Genomic DNA, 18,419 nt, shown 5'->3' on the forward strand with positions numbered 1-18,419 from the left:
TGCTCCTCTCTGGGTACTCAGTATGTGCAGTGACAGTGGATGAGCTGTTGTCAGCCTTTGTGGCATACGGAGGACTTGCAAGATGTGACCGTGAAATACTGTAGTTTTGCACACTTAGTGGGAGTTTGCCTCAAACAATGAACTTTCTGCTTGTCCAATACTGGCTTAACTTGCAGCTGCAGAGAGAAGGAAAACAGCTTCTACACCACTTTGACTTGCCCTGGAGGACCTGCTGTTCACGTGGAACCCCGCTTTCAGTTTATATAAACTGGCAGAGCCCCACAGTCTTCCCTGAGGAATTCTGGCAGCATAGCTCAGCTGAGGGTCTGGCTTGTTGCTTAGATGACTGAATCGTAAGGGTATTGATGGGTGAGCTAAGGAGAATCTTTTGGCAACTATTGATTTCGCTGCTTTTAGGATTTCAATCTGAAGAGGTAAATGTCAGCATCCTAAGTGAGGAATAAGCTGAGTATTAATGGATTAGGGCTGTCTTATGAGTCAAGGTGTTGCACAGATGATGTAACCAATACAGTTATTTTCATGAAGATTTATTTTCTTTGCCTCTTGTATCTCCAAGCTTTACAACATATAATGCTTTCAACGTTTGTTAAAAGGTACTTTTTAACTACTCACATTGCCTCTGGCCCAAATGCATTAAAGAATGAAAGAACACAGAGCTGTCAAGGATTGACATCTTTCTGCTGCTGAAGCTGAGGCAGAGATACCAATGTCCTAGTTCTTGGCATGTCACCAACAGTTACATCACAGTCTGAGGAGCCCTGCCACTGAATAGGATCTATGAAATAGGTGTGCTTTCTACTGTGGGTTTTTAGAAGTATTTAATTGTTACTTCCAGAAAATACAGGTTCTCTGTTATGTTTTCTTCAATACATAGAAGACACTTCTTTGCTGTCACTCTGCCTTCCCGGTGGTCAGCATACATTTTGTGTACATAGGAAGGAGCAGAATATAACTTTACGTGAATCTTGTCTGAGGTGGAGACTCTTCTTCCTGTCTGAATTTTTTCACAGTCCTAGTAAATAGTTCTCAAATGGTGGAGAAAGAAGACTTAATTCTCTCCTGTGTCTCCCTCCCTAATGTGACTTACTTTGAGGCCTAAAAACATGTATTCACAGACATTTTAAAACAGCATAATGTAATTTTATTTGCTAAAAGATGTTTGACAATGAGTACGTGCTACATTATCTTAACACAAACACTCTGTCTTGTTTTTTGGGGTTTCTTTTTGGCAAAGATTTGAAGACTTCCTTGCTCGCAAGTGGTCTTCCGAAAAGAGATTTGGTTTGGAAGGATGTGAAGTAATGATTCCTGCACTGAAGACCATCATTGACAAATCCAGTGAAATGGGAATTGAATATGTTATAATGGGGATGCCTCATAGGTAATGTCAATGGAACTCCCCCAACAACAACAGGCTTATTGTCTTAAGACGAGTTTTGAGTTCTAGGCTTTTATTAACTAAGTTGATATTAGAGAAGCTCGAGTAGCAAGAATATGTCATACCGAGTAGTGGGAACACAGAATTGTAACAAGTACTTGTCGGTGAGAGGCTACAGGCTTCACAAGTAAATGCCAGTGAAACCCTCTTCAGTGTGTATCGAAGCTGCAAGCAAATGTGGCAGCAGCCGTGGTATCTGTCCCATTGTGTAAGGTCTGGGACTGAGGAAGCTTGGTGAGATAGTATCAAACTTACTTTTGCTGTCGCCTTTATTAGTTATTAATGTCATTATAGTAAGACTGCTAGATAGCTATGAAATTAATTGCTCATACTTGGATAACCAGGTGTTATAAAATGTCTGTGGGAATGCATTGGAGGAACTTTGCAATGGGAAGGAGAAGGGTAGAAAGAAGGGTTTCAGGTTCAAAAGCTTGAAGTAACTTCTTACTATGAAATTTCTGACAGAATGGCTTGCTGATTTCATGTTTCCTGCTGTTAACATTACTGTTTTTTGAGACATAACTCTGTTTGGAATTTTCTTAGAGGTAGACTGAATGTATTGGCTAATGTAATCCGGAAAGAGCTGGAGCAGATCTTCTGTCAGTTTGATCCCAAACTTGAGGCAGCCGATGAGGTAGGATGCTTCTTCAATAGATCTATATAGAGAGGTCAACATTCAAACTAGTTTTTAGTCATTTTGGTCATAGTTATTATGAAAATAGCATTATCAGCTGCTGAGATGTATTGTTGTCTTTACTAGTTTGAGGAATGTAATTCAGTGAATTTTTTTAACAAATCTAAAGACTATACTGTACCTCTGACTTGCAGAAGGTATCTCAGGAATGATTGTAGATAAGTTTAGTTCTGGGTCATTTGACTGAGTTCGTAATCTCAAAGCATCTTTCTTTGTTTTATATAAATGAAGTTAGTACCAATATTCTGTAAATATTAATCCAATATTGGCTAGTGACACTAAGATAATAAAATAGGAACCGTGTTCCAATTTGAAATTACGTTGTCAACACCACAGGGCGTACTGGTGTACGATTGGCTAGATGTGTTTTTCAGACTGAAGCACAAATTTTAGGCGTAGTCAATCGGATGTGGCTGGTATGAATGACATTCCTGAATCATGAATACTTCATGCATGTTAGGGATCTGGGGATGTAAAATATCATCTGGGAATGTACCATGAGAGGATCAACCGAGCAACAAACAAGAAAATCACTCTGTCCCTGATGGCTAACCCTTCTCACCTGGAAGCAGTTGATCCTGTTGTGCAAGGGAAAACAAAAGCCGAACAGTTTTATCGAGGGGATACGGCAGGGAAGAAGGTACAGATTGTTTAATATAGTAACTCTTACCGGTGGTTTTTCGTTTATTTTTAATAAAAATAGTTTACCAGTAGTTTTGTATCATAGCATTCCTCTCTTCCTCCTTCACAAAAGGGATATATCTCCTGTTGAACTAGATAGGGGTTTTGACATGGTACCTCAAAGGTAACCCTAGGAAGTAGGATCAAAACTTCCTTTCATTTGTGAACTGAGAAAGGTAGAAGAATGCTGAGAAGGCTATATAAAAATACAGTTCTATTTTGTAAGCACTGCTGAAATACAGAGCAAAGAAATCCTGTTGAGAAGCTGAAATGGAAGTTTTGCTTTCTAATATATATGTGGATATGTGTGTATAATCCTCCCTTAGGTTATGTCCATATTGTTACATGGGGATGCTGCCTTTGCAGGGCAAGGAGTGGTGTATGAAACGTTTCATCTTAGTGACCTGCCGTCCTACACCACAAATGGCACTATTCACGTTGTGGTCAACAACCAGGTAAGAAGTAGAACATTTTGCATTCAGTTTGTCTGCTGAATAGCTGCAAGTTTATTTCTTTTTATTCTTACTTGTTATTAGCTGGGTGCATTGTCCCCTCTGTATGTCAGAATGCTTAGGATGTTCCTGAAAATGATCACAGTATCCGGCAACTCTGAGTGGATGGTATTTTATCACCTGTATTTATTTCATTCAATTTGTAAAACTTAATTGGATTAGGTTTGCTTTGTTTTGTTTTGAGGGGAGCAAAAAGAAGCTAGCTAGCCAAAATGAAAAGCTGACACTAGTGCTGTATAAATGACTATTAAATGAAAACCTCAAGGGTGCAAAACAAAGTAGAGGGAGATGCCCAAATTATTTTAATGGAAGTTTCTGGCATTTCTAGATTGGCTTTACCACAGACCCCCGTATGGCCCGTTCATCTCCATATCCTACTGATGTTGCTCGTGTGGTCAATGCTCCCATTTTTCATGTGAATGCTGATGACCCTGAAGCAGTGATGTATGTGTGCAGTGTAGCTGCAGAATGGCGAAACACATTCAATAAAGATGTGGTGGTTGACTTGGTAAGTCTTTGTTTTCTTAACTTTTCATTCTGTGTATTGTGTACTACTCTTATTTTTCTGTGGCTTAGAAGGCCCAGTCAAGAAACATACTTTGTTTTTAAAGGCCTTTAGTTTTTTCATTTAAAAAACCCGAACAACTAACAGGCCCACAAGAATCTGTAAATGTTTTTATACCAGAAGCCTTCTAAAATGTCTGTAAAACTCTGAAATTGAAAGATTGAATTTTACATTTTTCCTTACCAACAGATACAATCTTTCCCGTTGTAGGTTTGTTACCGTAGGAGGGGGCACAATGAAATGGACGAACCGATGTTCACCCAGCCTCTAATGTACAAGCAGATCCATAAGCAGGTGCCGGTGCTGAAGAAGTACGCTGACAAACTGATTGCAGATGGGACCGTAACGCTGCAGGAGTTTGAGGTACACGTCCACAGAATTAAAGGGAACTTAAGCTGTCACTAGGAAGACACAACTGTCGCTGTGTGCCCTCTGCTTAAAAACCTTCCGTTACCGTGATAAGTCTTCACCCTTTGACACTTTCTGATTCAGTTTGGTTTGGATTTTCATGTAAAATAGATAGTATTGTTGTAACAAAAGGGCTGAAAGCACTGTGAAGTAATTCATAACATATTGCACAGAAAGAAGTGTTTCAGTGCTGAGATTTGTAAAAGGTGATCAAATGCGAGTGTTGAGGATGGAGGCGTTTGTCAACTGTTTTTCATCTCTAGAACCTTGATTCATCAGTAAGACAGTATTTAAACACTCATAGGTATAATTATAGCATCAAATTGATAGCCTTGACAGGCTTGTATCCACCAACAATGCAATAAAATCAATTTAACCTTTTTATTTTCTTGCAATGATTCAAGTAAATTCAGAGATTATTTGAAATATTCCAGAAGGAATGAAGTGCAGTCTGGTGCCTGTATTAAGCTGGTCAGGTCTTTACCTTAATCTTTTTGAAAGCGAGGGTGTAGAGTGTAGATGCAACAAAGGACTTTCTGAGAAGGTGTGGCTAACCGTGTAGTGACACAGTATTGCAGATCAACAAAAAAGCAGTTTGTGTAGGTGCAGTTTGTTATCTGTGGGAATGGTCATGGCTGATGCAGAACTGTCTATCTGGAGCTGTTGTAAACCTGTGTCAGCAGTGACATGGGCTTTGGTGACTGGATCCAGGATGGTTGTTCTAGAGCAACGCTTGTGACTTCAGCTCTCTTTACTTCTGTAAAACCTGTCCAATAAACTGATTTTATTTAATGTGGGTAAGCATGTTTCTAGAAGGCAATTTGATCCTAGATTAAAAAAAGAATTGTTTGCATAATTGTAACTAAATTTTCTTCTGGAGTTAAATAACTTTTTGTCATACTGAATGACAGGTGTCATCTGTAAGATACAAGGGTGTTATGTTTATTCATTTTAAAAATAAACTTTTGTTCTACAGGAAGAAATTGCAAAGTATGACAGAATATGTGAAGAAGCATATACTAGATCTAAGGATAATAAGATCCTTCATATCAAGCACTGGCTTGATTCTCCTTGGCCTGGTAAGAAGTGTCCTGTCCTAGTGTTAATATTATTGTGCTTTTATTTTGAGTGCATATTCTGGAATTCTTAAATGGTTTCTTATCTGAAAGTGTTCCTTTAAAATAGAATATTTGACCTTCGGTTTGCCCCTGTTAATAGTAAATAAAACATTCTGCCAGATCAACTTGAAAGAGATGCTTTTCTTAAAAAACATGCAAAGTAAGGCGTGGCTTTGAAAAAGTTGTCTTTTCAGTTTAGCAGAGAAGTGTTTTTCCTGTAATTTTCACTGTCTGTGCCTTCAGGAAAAAGGAGTATGTCTCATGCTCCTTTTTGTTGGGTTTGTTGGGTTTTGGAGTGTTTCTTAGGGATTGAGATATGCCTTTTTTTGGCTGCCTCTGCCCAGATAGTTGGGACTGCACAGGGAGTGAAAGCAGAAACAAACCAGATCATGCATGCCTGTAAGATCAAGTTCTGTTGTCATACAGATGGTCAAAATGATTGTGTCTCCCAGTAAAACATAATGAATGAGGTTTAGGCTGCTGCTTAGAATGTCTTTTAAGAGCTATGAGGTTTTAAATAAATTGTAGGTATATCTTAATCAGTCCTTGAACATCTCACCAAATCTTTTACTTCCAGGATTCTTTAATGTGGATGGAGAACCCAAGAGCATGTCTTGTCCTCCAACTGGCATTTCAGAAGACCTGCTGACTCACATTGGCAATGTAGCTAGTTCAGTGCCAGTCAAAGACTTCAAAATACATGCAGGTCAGCTGGAGTCTTTGTTTCTCCTAGTGGCTATGTTTCTTGTTCAGACTTTGTATTTGTGCTCATGAGTTGCTGTTGGGCCATTTCCCAAAGAGGAAAATGCTTGGGACTTTTAACTCTTCCACCCTATGGGCAAGGAGAATGTGACAGTTGAGGTCCTGCTACTTGTGCTCAGCATAATGTTCTTTCAGTATCATGTCGCTTCCGTTCCCTACCTCATTAAAACAGATTTTCATCTGAGGGTGTTAAAAGCCTCTTTGTAACGTTAATACCTCCTTTCATTCTTCATGTCCTTGTGGAAAATGCTGCCTCTATGCAGCATGTTTGTGGGACTTACGGGGAAGTAAGTCACCCATCACAGGAAGCACTATTAATGGGGGTTTTTAATGCTAAAACCAGTGGTAATTTGAAGTCCACTGAAGATACTTTTCTTGTGGTTTGATAACTTTCTGTTCAGGAATATAGCTTGTTCTTTTCAAACCTGGCAATGTTGCTGATATACTGTGAGCCTAACTTTAGTACAGCTGAATGAACTCTGTGTGGGCAAATTCAGACAGTTTTTTTTTTCAACTTACCGTTTAGCATTGATGATAGCACAAATCTAGTGTTTTCTCAAAAAGTCTTAGTTTTTGGTCTGAAGAGATTCAATTTAGTATTTGGCATCTATTACAGTAAGCAGTTAAATGTGTCTGTCTTACTGGGGAGCCCTGAAGCTGTCTCAGAGTTCGGAGTTAGTTCTTTTACTTTCTTGTCAGGCTGAAGTCTACAGCTCTACAGGGAGCAATAGAATGTTCATTCCATGGGGAAACATGGAGACACTTTGTTTAGGGATCTTTTTTTCTTTTGTTGGCTTGTAGGGAAGGTACTTCAAATCAGGAGAAGCAGCTTTTTTTTCCTATGTAAAATCTCTAGCTAGTCCTTCTTCTCCAGAGTAATCCATCAAGGAATGAAGTGTGTCTGCTGTAGATGTTCCGCGTGTTTGTGTTCCTTTGGGACAATTAAACACTGTTACATGTAATGATGGTAGGGCATTCCCAGTTTTCAATTGCAGGCTTGTTGAGCAGATACAATCGATCGATCAACTTTAAAATTCTCCTACGTATTTATGCACTTTGTTGTGACACTGATAAATTTGAAATTATCGTCAGCCAATAAAATTTAATATCAAACATTCTAATGATCTCAAAAGTCTTTTCCAACCTAAATGACTCTATGATTCTGTGACTAAAATGGTAAGATGTTCTGTGTTTAGTAACTTAATTAACCATTGACAGTAACACTTGCCAGCATATAAGATAGATTTATGGTTCAAAGCAAATCCTATCTGCTGGATTGTTTTATGCAGTGTAAAAGGCCATGAGAGAGAAAATTTTGGGAGAATTAGAAGGGGCAAGAGCGCTTTTGACTTGTTTTGTCCTTCCACTGGAATGAAACAGCTGATGAATTGCAGTCTTTCAACAAACAGTTGGAAGATTTTGTGAAAAGTTCAGTATATTCTAAAGAGAAAATTTTCAAGATTTTTTCTTTACTTAGAATTCAACAATTTCAATGACGTTATATGTCAAATGAAAACGGGGAGATTTTTGTAAAAATGGAGAAAGTTACAAAGGGAAATATGGGAATGTAAAAAATAGGACAGCTTACCAAAAAATCAGTGCAAATGAGAAAATAAGATGTTGTCAAGTGACACTGAATACACTAGGCTTATAGCCTCAGAGCTGGAAGACTTCCCTTTAAAAGTCACAGTGTTGTAACTTGTGTTTTGGGTTACCAAATTATACAATCTTCACTGTAAAAAAACCCACTCAACCAACCAACCGAAAAACCCCAAAACAGCAGAAAAACCTATTGGTTACCAATTGAAAATCTGTTGGCAGCTGCTATGATTTCCTATTTATATGATACTCATAGTATTGATTAATCCAGCCTGTTTCACTTTGTAACATCTCCAGAAGTCCAATAAGACAAATGCCAAGAAAGAATGAGAGAGAAAAAGGGAGAAGAAAAAGTCACAAACCTGATAGCTGATGTTTTCAGTCTTTCATGAAACAGTACTTGGTGTTAGAGATGTGAAAATAAATCTTTGGGAAGAAGTATTTCACCATGAGTCTTTTTGATTGTTCTCAGTAGTTTCTGACACAACCAAACTTATTTTCTTCTTGTCAAACAAGGTATGAACATTATGCAACCCTTTGCCTGGGAGACAAGTTATTTTACTTTGCTAGTAGTTCAGTTCTGGAAGAACAGTTTGCAGACCTTTTTAAGATCTGTGTTTAACTTAGCCAGTGGGGAAGGGGAATGGTGAATGTAATGTGAGTATAAAATATCTCTGAAGTAGGTCCATTGACTTGTGGTCTTTATTGCAATGTAGGCCTCTCTCGGATTTTGAGAGCCCGCTTGGAAATGACCAAGAACAGGGTTGTTGACTGGGCCTTAGCAGAATACATGGCTTTTGGCTCGTTTCTGAAAGAAGGGATCCACGTCCGACTAAGTGGACAGGATGTGGAGAGGGGTACTTTTAGGTGAGTATTGAGTTGACTGTTAAATGCTGTCCCATTCTTAAAGAAACACCTTGGCATTTTTTAAATAATATGATCTTCTGTGGGAAAGGGGAAGTTGAGACTATTCAGCATCAATCTGAACGTTATAGATTCTGGCAATCAAGAATAATCAAGTCTCCTGTGTCTCTGTAAACAGCATTTTAAAGATTTGTATTTAAGGGAGAACAAATGTTCTTAAATACTTTCTTCCTTCTCTTGCTGAAAAGCAGAAATTAATTTTTTTCCTGCTTTTTAAGTAAAAATTCAGCTGCAGTCTATCTCATTGTGAGAAGTAAAAGGATATGTGCTGCTGCAGATTCTGAAGTCTTTTAAATACCATTCCCACGGTGGCTGCTTGGAACTCGGGTATTCTGTGAACAAACACATTGCCAGTTGGAAAGGCTTTTTAAAATGAAATAAGGTCTTTGGTACCAGGACTTTTTTAATGACTGTGGAGCATGAACAAACACAGAGTCTGATCGCTTCTTAAAATATATACAGTTCTTACCTGATTCTCTGCGGAGTAAAATGTTAATGATGTATTTAATTGAAGCCTTTGATGCGAAGCCCATTGCTGGGGGTGAATGAACTAGCAGCTGCACTGTGCTTCATTGTGAATGCTTGCAGAAAGAGAGAGAAATCTTGGTGCCTGTCTTCTGTGGTACAGTGCTTTGTTTCTGTGCTGAGCTTCCTTTGGCATCCAGTCTTTGGGGATTTTCTTCTTTTTGCTCCTATTCTAATGGCAGTTTAACAAAATCATTTGGACAAGACCTGAAGATAAAGCTGAAGATCAGGAGATTCCCGCCCTGCACCCCCACCCCCATTTTTCATCCTCTTTGATTTCAGTACCGTAGTCTTGTAAAGTGGTGAGCATCTCCTGGGAGAGGAACGCACATGTTCGTTGTTTAGCAACCTACCCACCTATTTCAGGTGAATGCTTAGTTATGTCTAGCGCACACCTATAGACTTGTCTATAGAATACTGGTTCTCTGTATTCCAAGTTCCCTCACTGGTGGAAGAGGATTTTCCAAAACTATTGCCCAGAATTTCTTGACTTTCAAGATAAAAATAATTGTTATGCTCACAGCAATATAGGGAAAAAGATGAAAAGCATATGTTGAAATAAAAAGCTGTTTAGACTGGTGAAGACTAGCTCAGGGTTCCTGTGCCATCTGGATTTTATTATTCAGTCTTTTCTAAAAGGAGTAAAAAGGCATTCAAATAAATTTTGTGAAGTTCAGGACTGAAGCTGGTACTGCAGATGTTAGATTTATAGCAACCTGGTTCTGCTTTACCACTGAGTTTTGAGTTTGCCTGATGCGTAGTGGGAGCTACAAAACACTAGCCTGTAGAGTGATTATGAATTTTTGTTATGAATGTGATAGGGCAGTTGGACAATAAAGGGTGAGATTAAAAAAATGACCTGAGGAAGTCAGAGAATATGCAACTACTCTGTTAAACAAAAGAGAACGCTGTAGAAATGTGTAAGACAGCCTATTGCATTCAGGCTCATTTCATCAGAGGAACAGGTAGAAAAGTTAACTTGCAGTACAAGCACATCTGAGAGATGAGATACTGCAGTTGTCAGTAAGGCCACTCTTTTTTTGGCTGTGGTTGAGTTTTTTTCGTTTGTAATAAAGGTGAGCAACTTCCCGAACAGCTGAAGACATTTGCAAATGTCGGTGCATTTTTATTGGAAAAAACACATTGCAAACACCTAGGAAGTGTATGTCATGTTATCCTCTCCCTGTACCGAGGAGATCCTTCTTCTCCCCCCAATCTCTGGGACTAATTGAAGAGGGAGTATCAGCTAGAATTTGGGAAGAACTTAAGATACTGCATTGCCATAATGAAAGCAACATGACTGGAGTGCTTTCACTGTTTTGGAGCTTCAGAAGTGCTGTCTAGAAAATAGTACTTTCTGTCAGCATTCAATACGATGGTTGCCTTTCCTCCTGTTTCAGTACTCAACGTTATCAATAGACAGAAGCTAGATAAAAACTACAGATAGAAGCGCTGGGCCCTTTCTCATCTTGGAGACGTACTGGAGAAGGGAAGGAAAAGGGGAGAGAGACTTGATTCTGTACTGGTTTGATGTCGGTAAACCTGACAATCACGCAACAGCAATATCTGACTTGTACAACTGCATTTCTGGCTGTCTATCTATGCTCATTGTAATCATCTTCTGCTGCGGAAGAACAAAAATTTGTGCTCGAGGCTTATCGCCTATCTAGGCCTTCTATCTTTGGATGAATGACAGAAATAAAATGACAGTGGCAAAAATTATTTCTGCCTAACAGCTGTCTGGTGTGTGTACTCTCTCGTTCCTACCAGCTTCCCTCCCTGTGGTGTTCTCCAAAGATTCAGTCTTTTCCTGGCCTTACATTGTTGACTTCTAAATAAATTTCAGAGCTCTTTTGCTAGCGTTCAGTATAGCGAAGGGAAGCACAAAAAGATTCCGTCATTAGTTCAGTGTTGGCAGCTGTACAACACACAGTAGTTGTGAGCAGTGTAATAACTGTCCTTCTGTTAGCAGTTGTAAAGCTGGACTTGGTGGTGTGATTCACTCAGTCTGCTCAGAGAGTTAATGGATGACAGTAATTACTCCAGTCATCTCTGTTTTGGTGGTGTTCCTCGGTGCCCCATTCTGGTGCTGATTAATGGTGTTCTAGAGAGCTGTAAACGGTGCATGTGAGTGGAAACAGCAGCAAAGATGATACCACTGCTTCAAGTCTTGATGCTGAGATTAGAATTAGATTAAGTTTTTGCATAAAAGGCAAACAACAGTTGTTTTAAGGAAGAGAATAACAGAATTTGCTAGGGAGGCAGTGTGAAATATTTTTAATAGCGGTTTTGTTCTTCTGTGTTTGGTTTTTTTTTTTTTTACTGTAATCAGTCTATTTCATTGCAACAACCTCCTCCCCCCACCCAGTTCTACTAGCGATGAGGTGTCTTCAGTTTCTCTGAGTGCTTGAGGACAAGCCTGGGTAGTCCGTGAAAGTCCTTATAGTGCAGCAATTGTATTTAGACATGTGATTGTATCTCTAGGTTTCAGCCGAAGCAGGGTATTTTGTAAAGCAAAGACAACTGTGCTGCTTGCATGCCCTCTAGAGAATGTAGCTTTGATGGTTTGTCTTTGAAAATAGCTCTGTTAAAGCCCAAAGTTAATCTTAGCTAATGAATTTCTTTCCACAACCCTTCGCAGCCATCGTCATCATGTGCTTCATGATCAAGAAGTCGACAAGAGAACGTGTGTTCCCATGAACCACCTCTGGGAGCAGCAGGCCCCCTATACCGTGTGCAACAGCTCCCTTTCCGAATACGGTGTCCTAGGTATGGCTCGGAGTAGCTGTCTGACAGCTCTGCTTGTGTTTTAATAGGTCTCAAGCGAGATGTTGGAAATGATGACTGCTGATAGTTTTGTTGGGGTTTTTTCAGATTTTGCTTTAACGTGGTTAAGCTTTCTGGCTACCAAGTTTTACTTGGTTACTTGAGTTTGCCAAGCCTCAAAACAAACAAAAAACATCTCCTTCTGCTAGTGGCCTTTAATAATAAACACTCTGCCTTTTTTGTATTTTGACTTTATCACATTCATAACATTTTTGTATTAAGAGGGGATCCGGGAATTGCAGAACAGGGGCCTAAAATCCAATCAAAATGCCTAAACCGATCCCCCCACACCCTCTGAAAAAAGTCGTTTTCTCAAGAGATTCAATTAATTTACCCTGTTCATTGTCAGATTTGTCCCTTATTCTTACTTTGAATGGTTTTTGAAAAATCATTGTCACATATAAACTTTAAGCCAAACCCTTGTTTTTTTCCTACAGTGTGCTATGATGGGTTTCGCTTTTAATGTATATTTTAGTTTTAACATTTTAGAATAAATTAAAAATTAGAGGGGAAAACTTCAACTGCGTGTATGTTTGCATTGCTCCTTTTTGTTTTCTTTAGTTTTTGAATGTGTTGCTTGTGGTATCAGGCATATGGATTTGCAGGTTTCAGTGTGCTTTTGCAATGCAAAGCTTTCTGCACTCTTCAAATGGTACACTGGTTTGTTTAGGCTGCTCAGAACCTGCTTGTACTTCAAAACTACAAACTGGGAGACTTAAGTAGCTTTTGGTGGAAAAGTCACAGAATATGCTAGCATTGGTCTCATTAGTGTTCAACAGGAAATTATGTAGTAATGACAGAAGATGAATTTCAGAGAATAATACAGCTACACAAGAAGCAGAGCTCAGCAAGAAAGGAAATGGAAAAAAGCCGTAAAACGGTTGTATAAGATTCAGATATCAAAGCTCTCCCTCTCAGGTTCTGGCATCTCTTAAACAAGCGTCCCCACACTTTACAATTTTGGGATTCGGTTGAAAGTATCCATCTGTTGTGGTTGATCTTGGCAATGCTGGAAGATGCACTTAATGCTTTCTCAAAAGGGGAGAAACTGTCAAGAAAATCAGGGGCAGTTGGTAATACAGATATAAAAATCCATGCTAGCCTTATCTGAACTGCTATTCTGAGCGTGCTATTTCAAGAAAACAAATTCTTGTTAGTGATAACATTAATCATAGTGAATTATATTTTTGGTACCGGACAGACATTTTACCTTCAGTTGCAGAGAATGGATAACCTCACTCTGACATGTTGAGGGTGGCAAGAGGAATGTGGAGCACAAACCAAATGCATCTAATAATTTATCAGAAGTGTTATTGATTCTATGGATAAATAATGAAATCTTGTTTCATATCCATTTCAGAGCTAGTGTGAAGGGAAAAAATGAAACATTGCAGTAGATAAATGTGGTAATTGATAGCTGCTGTCAAAGTTACAGAAATATTTGATCACAGTCATTTTTACATATGCTACATATTACCTAGCGCTAATAAAATTAAAGCTATAGTTGGAGCATGGGCTGAAGAGCTGAGGGGTTTTAGCTATTTTTGTTAGCTCTGTGGCAGAATTGATGCAAACAAAAGTTTGTATCTCTATAAGCTGGTACAGTAACATGTAAATAGGAGAGTAAAAGAGGAGAAGTATATAAACATAAGAGAAATAATTGTCGTAGACAAAAAGCAAGAATTTTATTTCAGAGAATATTATTGTTAGGGTTTTTTTCTCAATTTCCTGTTGTTTCATAGAGTTTGGTCTGGGGGTTCTTAACTTGAGCCTGTTTTAAGTGATTATTATATTATTTTTTTGTACTGAAACTGCATGTTTCTGTGTTGGAAGTGATTCTATAATTGTTTCCTCTCCCTTGCTAACTTTTACGTATGAACCTTCTCCAACATGTTTACTCTTGTGTATTGTATCCATAGAGAGACAGTGTTGGGATAAGCAGCAGTGTGTGAACGTCTTCTAGTTAAGCATCTCAGTCAAAGAGGAGCTGTTAGAATTGTTACCTGTTCAGCTGGTAACATCACTGGATGTCTGTACTACGTGGAAGAATAAGTGAACACTTGCAGTTCAAAGAGTTGATCCTTCAGGAGTGGCAGCCCTCCACCCCCCCCCCCCAACACTTGATTTTCTCTAACTGCTATTTCTGCTATATAAGCCTGTTACAAGGAACGGTTTGGGATTAGTGCCCTAAAGTATTGGGAGGTCAGGGGGAAGAGCTGGGAGGGTTGTGAGAGGATATAAAGAAAAAAAAAAAAGGTGTTAAGAATTTAATTTATGACTGTGTTAACATGCAACACCTCAGAAGCATTTTGGGAATTCCTTTAGTTTCTGTAAATTAGAGCTAAATAAAAATGGATTGAACAGCCCAGCATGATTAAACAGATTATTTCCTTGGCAGGTACACAAGCCAAGAGCTGGCATCTGTTCAGAGCTGTGAGCTTTGCACCAAGTTATTGTTGAGCTGGTTAGGAACGCCTGGGGTGTAACTGCTCCATTAAAATGATACTCTGATGAGATTGATTTCATGTAGAAATAAAACAAAGGCAGTCTTGTTAACTTGTGGTTCAAACAGTTGCTCGTGTTTTGTGTACAGGAAGCTGTGGAGTGTGTGTACTGGGGCATTAAATCAAAGTATTTAACAACCTCTGATAGTTTTGTTTGACATCCTATGCCTACTGGTTTTAGCTATATCCAGACTATTACCGTTTAGTTGTGCATCTACTCATCTCGCTATAAATTTTCCCATTTACCGAAACTGAATGTCTGGGAGTACAAGTGATGGCTGTGTAAAGTCATTTAAGCAAAACAGTTTGAGTTTATTTGCTGATTGAGGTAGAGGAGAAAAGCATAAGTAACTTACAGGCACTCCACATAACCTCTTCAGCATTTTTTAAATACTTCAAAAGATCTCCTGTTGTTGTTTACCACTCTCAGAATGACTTGTGTAGTGTTGATTCTCTATCCAGGAGATGCGACCTCCACGCAGGTCAGGTTCAGTACTGTCTTTGAGAGGTCTTGGGCTGCAGCATCCTATACTGGGAACTTCCAGGGAACATCCAGGCAAGATAGACTTGGAACAAGGGCGTAATTCAGCAAATTCCCGAATGATGAGGCCTGGAGTGCAGCTTTTTCAAGGGGGGAGGTCATGGTTAAAGTAAAAGATGAAGGGAAGAGGACAGGTACCAATTTAAACTTGTTTTGCAATACACTCTTAGGATGAAATATGTAGTATTACTACTCATTCAGAACAGCATATTTTTAAAGTTAGGAGTAGCAAATACAATTACCTTGTCAGAAATTGTCTTAGGAAATAGGACAGACTGTGGTAACCAAGGACCTGGTTTTCAGTGGCATCTGCGTGGAGCTCTAAGAAGGCATCGGTCTTTCTGTTTAATAGAATCAGCCACCAGATGGGTATTAACTTCACTTTCTCCTGGTTTGTGTTTGGGTGCATGTCCCTCAGAGTCCCTGTGCTTAGATTTTCTGTTAAACATAGCACAAAACAGTCTTTGTAAATTTCCTCTTTCTGACATTAAATCCCTGCACTCATAAGCCCTCTGTAACTATTAGTTAACATTCATGGCTGAAGTCACTTTGAAATCATATTGAATTAAGCTATAGCCTTACTTACATTAATTGAAAAACTACAGTTCTTACGACAATCATGAAAAGTGCTGTGGGGAAAAACACAGCGTAATATGCTGTGTAAGCTGCCACTTTGCTTGACAACACCTTTTTCTGTGCCAGAGTGACAGAAGAACAGTAAGGGAGCACAGCAGGAACTGGACTAATAGAAACAAGCATTTCTGCTATGCCTGTCATCTAGGGACCTTAATGAACTTCAGCAATTAAAACATTAGTTTTGCAACCTTAGTCAAGTGCTGTGTATTTTTATTTCTTTTCTCCCCTCAGTTTGGCCGTTTACCAGACACTGGTCCCCTGTGCCCTGGTGTGCTCTGAGCCCTGAGCAGCTGTCGGGTGTTTGGGAGCTGGTGCCCTGCCACCCTTCGGGTGTGCGGGTTCTTTACCGGTCGTTCTTTGGAAGCCACATCTTGCAGCCTAGTTGTCTTGGCACTGGATTTCCTCACAGCTTAAACCTCGTTCTCTGTTTCTTTCTGTTTCTAGCTGTGTAAGAGTTAAACTTTAAACTCACAATGTTTGCACAGCATTCTGAAGAAATGTTCAGCTCTTGTCTCTGCAGACACAAACAAAAGTTTGCAAGGTCTCTGCTGCAGTTTTTTTAACCCTTTACTCATGAGGGGCTGCGTTAGGAACCTGCTCCCCTGCAGTTCATGTTCTGTCTCTAGAACTGTGGAGTCTTTCTAGCTTGGGTCACCTTCCCTGACCTTGACTCGTCTGATGGCCCACAAGTCCCTTTCAGGAGAAGCACCTCACCCTCTCCTGGGTTGTTCACCTTTCATATGTCTAGGTGTCTTTCCACCAATGTTTTATTCTTTTTTTTTAGTTTAGCTTTAAATTTTGTTCAGATCTTGTTCTTTAAACTGTTTTCTCTGCATGCAAGTAGGAGTAGTAACTCTTGACAGACTCCCTGACAATTGCTATAATTGCTGGTGGAATAGCTTTGATGTTAAGAACTCTCATTGTCATTTGCCTGGTGGAAAATGAGTTCTGGTATAACACAGACATATGTTCCATGAAATGGTCTTGGCAAAATTGATTTCAAACATTAATCGGAATGTACAGATTACATTTGGATATATTTTCCCAGATATTTTTATGGCTGTCAGAAAGCTTGCAAGAGGCATCAGTGTTAGGATCACACCTTTCAATGCGGCTTCACCTGGGACATTGTCACCTTGTGAAGATTATTAGACAAGTGGGCAACGAGATACAAAATGAGATATGGACACACTTTTTTTCTGTCTGAGTTTTAGGGGTGATTTTGATATATGAAACAGAATTACATGTGTGCTCTGAGCAAGTTTTAAATATGCACAGAGCTCCATACTCTTTGAAAAGCACTGTGTGATTATGGCTAACTCCAAGCAGCCAAGACTTCAGTTTGTTCTTCTGTAAAAGCTAGATTAGCCCATCCTTACAGAGAGCAGCATATGTGCAAATAAGTCTTGAACATATTGCATATTTTCTCAACCATGTCACCCAATCAGTAGAAATGGTCTCTTAATGCTTGTGTAAAATTAGAATGGGATTCAAGCCTGTCTAGGGAAATCTATTTTTCAGATACCTTTGGGAACATGCATTGAAGGAGTCGTATAAATTTTTCCACTGTTTGCATTGCATTAAAAACAATAGATTCACACAAATAAGGATGACAGAGGTTTAAAATACATTCCGAAAGACGGGCCATTCAGGCAGTCGGGCCAAAGGAATGGTCAGCAAAGCCCATCCTCTTTGGTAACGCGCTGTCATGGTGACTCACAGGTGAAAGGCTCTCTGGCTGACTTACTGGTCCCCTTTTGGCCTCTGACTTATTAGTTGCCTTTAGGTGAGAACGTGAGCATCTGCTGGGGTTATGGGTGGACTGTTCAGTCAGCCATCCAGAAGCCAGGTGACTCCAAGATTTCTTGCCATGGAGATGGTAAACGAGAAGCTGGATTGGGATAACCGGGGAGTAGACTGTGAGGATACGCTATAAAAATCAATGTGTAGAACTGTTTTCTCTGTGAGTAAACAATTTCACTTGAAGGTCTTGTTGCTTTTTTATTCATGCTGTTAATTTGTCCTGCACTTGTTCCTCCACTAACCTTCCGGGAATGTTTGTATACTGACATTGACAGAAAAGCCTGCTCCTGGAGCAGAAGAAAGAAATCCTGTAGTCCCAATTTAGCTGTAGCCATTGAGTTAAGCTAAAGCAATTTCAGTTTCATGCATAGATGACCTATGTCAAAGCTTCATGTCAAGTGTTGGAAGGGTGTTCTTGTAGTTCATGTTATAGAGGGACTTATCTGATACATTGCTAGTCTCACTAGGTTTTGTTGAGGTGTTGAGGTTTTCCTTGAAGTTAGTTTAAACTTTCTGTAACTGTATATTCGCTAGTTCTCAATTTTATAAGGTGGAAATGCTTGTCCTTAACTCTTTTTCTTCCTCCCTCCCCCAAGTTTGACAGTAAAACTTTCAGGGAAGGAGCTACTTGTGTGTGTTTGTGGTATCCAGCACATGAAGACCTCGATCTTAGCTTAGAGCTCTGAGTATCTGTCTGCTAAAGAACATAAAGTAAAAGTTGAACAAAACCAAAAAAGGGCAAAGAAGGTTTGGATAGGTTTGACTTGATCCTGAAATCTTCCTCCATAGCGAAGTCAATTACTTTGCACTGATAACATTAATGTAACTCATATGCTGTACGTGCCACATATTGTTCTCTTCT

At 39.3% G+C, this 18,419-nt stretch overlaps 1 protein-coding gene across 2 annotated transcripts in view; it reads left to right on the forward strand.

Annotated features, from left to right (window-relative positions):
* OGDHL (oxoglutarate dehydrogenase L) overlaps nucleotides 1-18,419 on the forward strand; it is a 53,632-nt gene that overhangs the window by 22,165 nt on the left and 13,048 nt on the right. For both annotated transcript variants that reach the window (XM_056352783.1, XM_056352782.1), the window contains exons 7-16: nucleotides 1,256-1,402; nucleotides 2,003-2,093; nucleotides 2,614-2,793; nucleotides 3,161-3,289; nucleotides 3,675-3,854; nucleotides 4,122-4,274; nucleotides 5,296-5,398; nucleotides 6,015-6,143; nucleotides 8,515-8,665; nucleotides 11,889-12,016. In XM_056352783.1, the coding sequence (XP_056208758.1) occupies nucleotides 1,256-1,402; nucleotides 2,003-2,093; nucleotides 2,614-2,793; nucleotides 3,161-3,289; nucleotides 3,675-3,854; nucleotides 4,122-4,274; nucleotides 5,296-5,398; nucleotides 6,015-6,143; nucleotides 8,515-8,665; nucleotides 11,889-12,016 (1,391 nt within the window). The remainder of the gene's footprint in view (nucleotides 1-1,255; nucleotides 1,403-2,002; nucleotides 2,094-2,613; nucleotides 2,794-3,160; nucleotides 3,290-3,674; nucleotides 3,855-4,121; nucleotides 4,275-5,295; nucleotides 5,399-6,014; nucleotides 6,144-8,514; nucleotides 8,666-11,888; nucleotides 12,017-18,419) is intronic.

The sequence above is a fragment of the Falco biarmicus genome, chromosome 9 (genome assembly GCF_023638135.1).
Source record: "Falco biarmicus isolate bFalBia1 chromosome 9, bFalBia1.pri, whole genome shotgun sequence".
Lineage (NCBI taxonomy): Eukaryota > Metazoa > Chordata > Aves > Falconiformes > Falconidae > Falco > Falco biarmicus.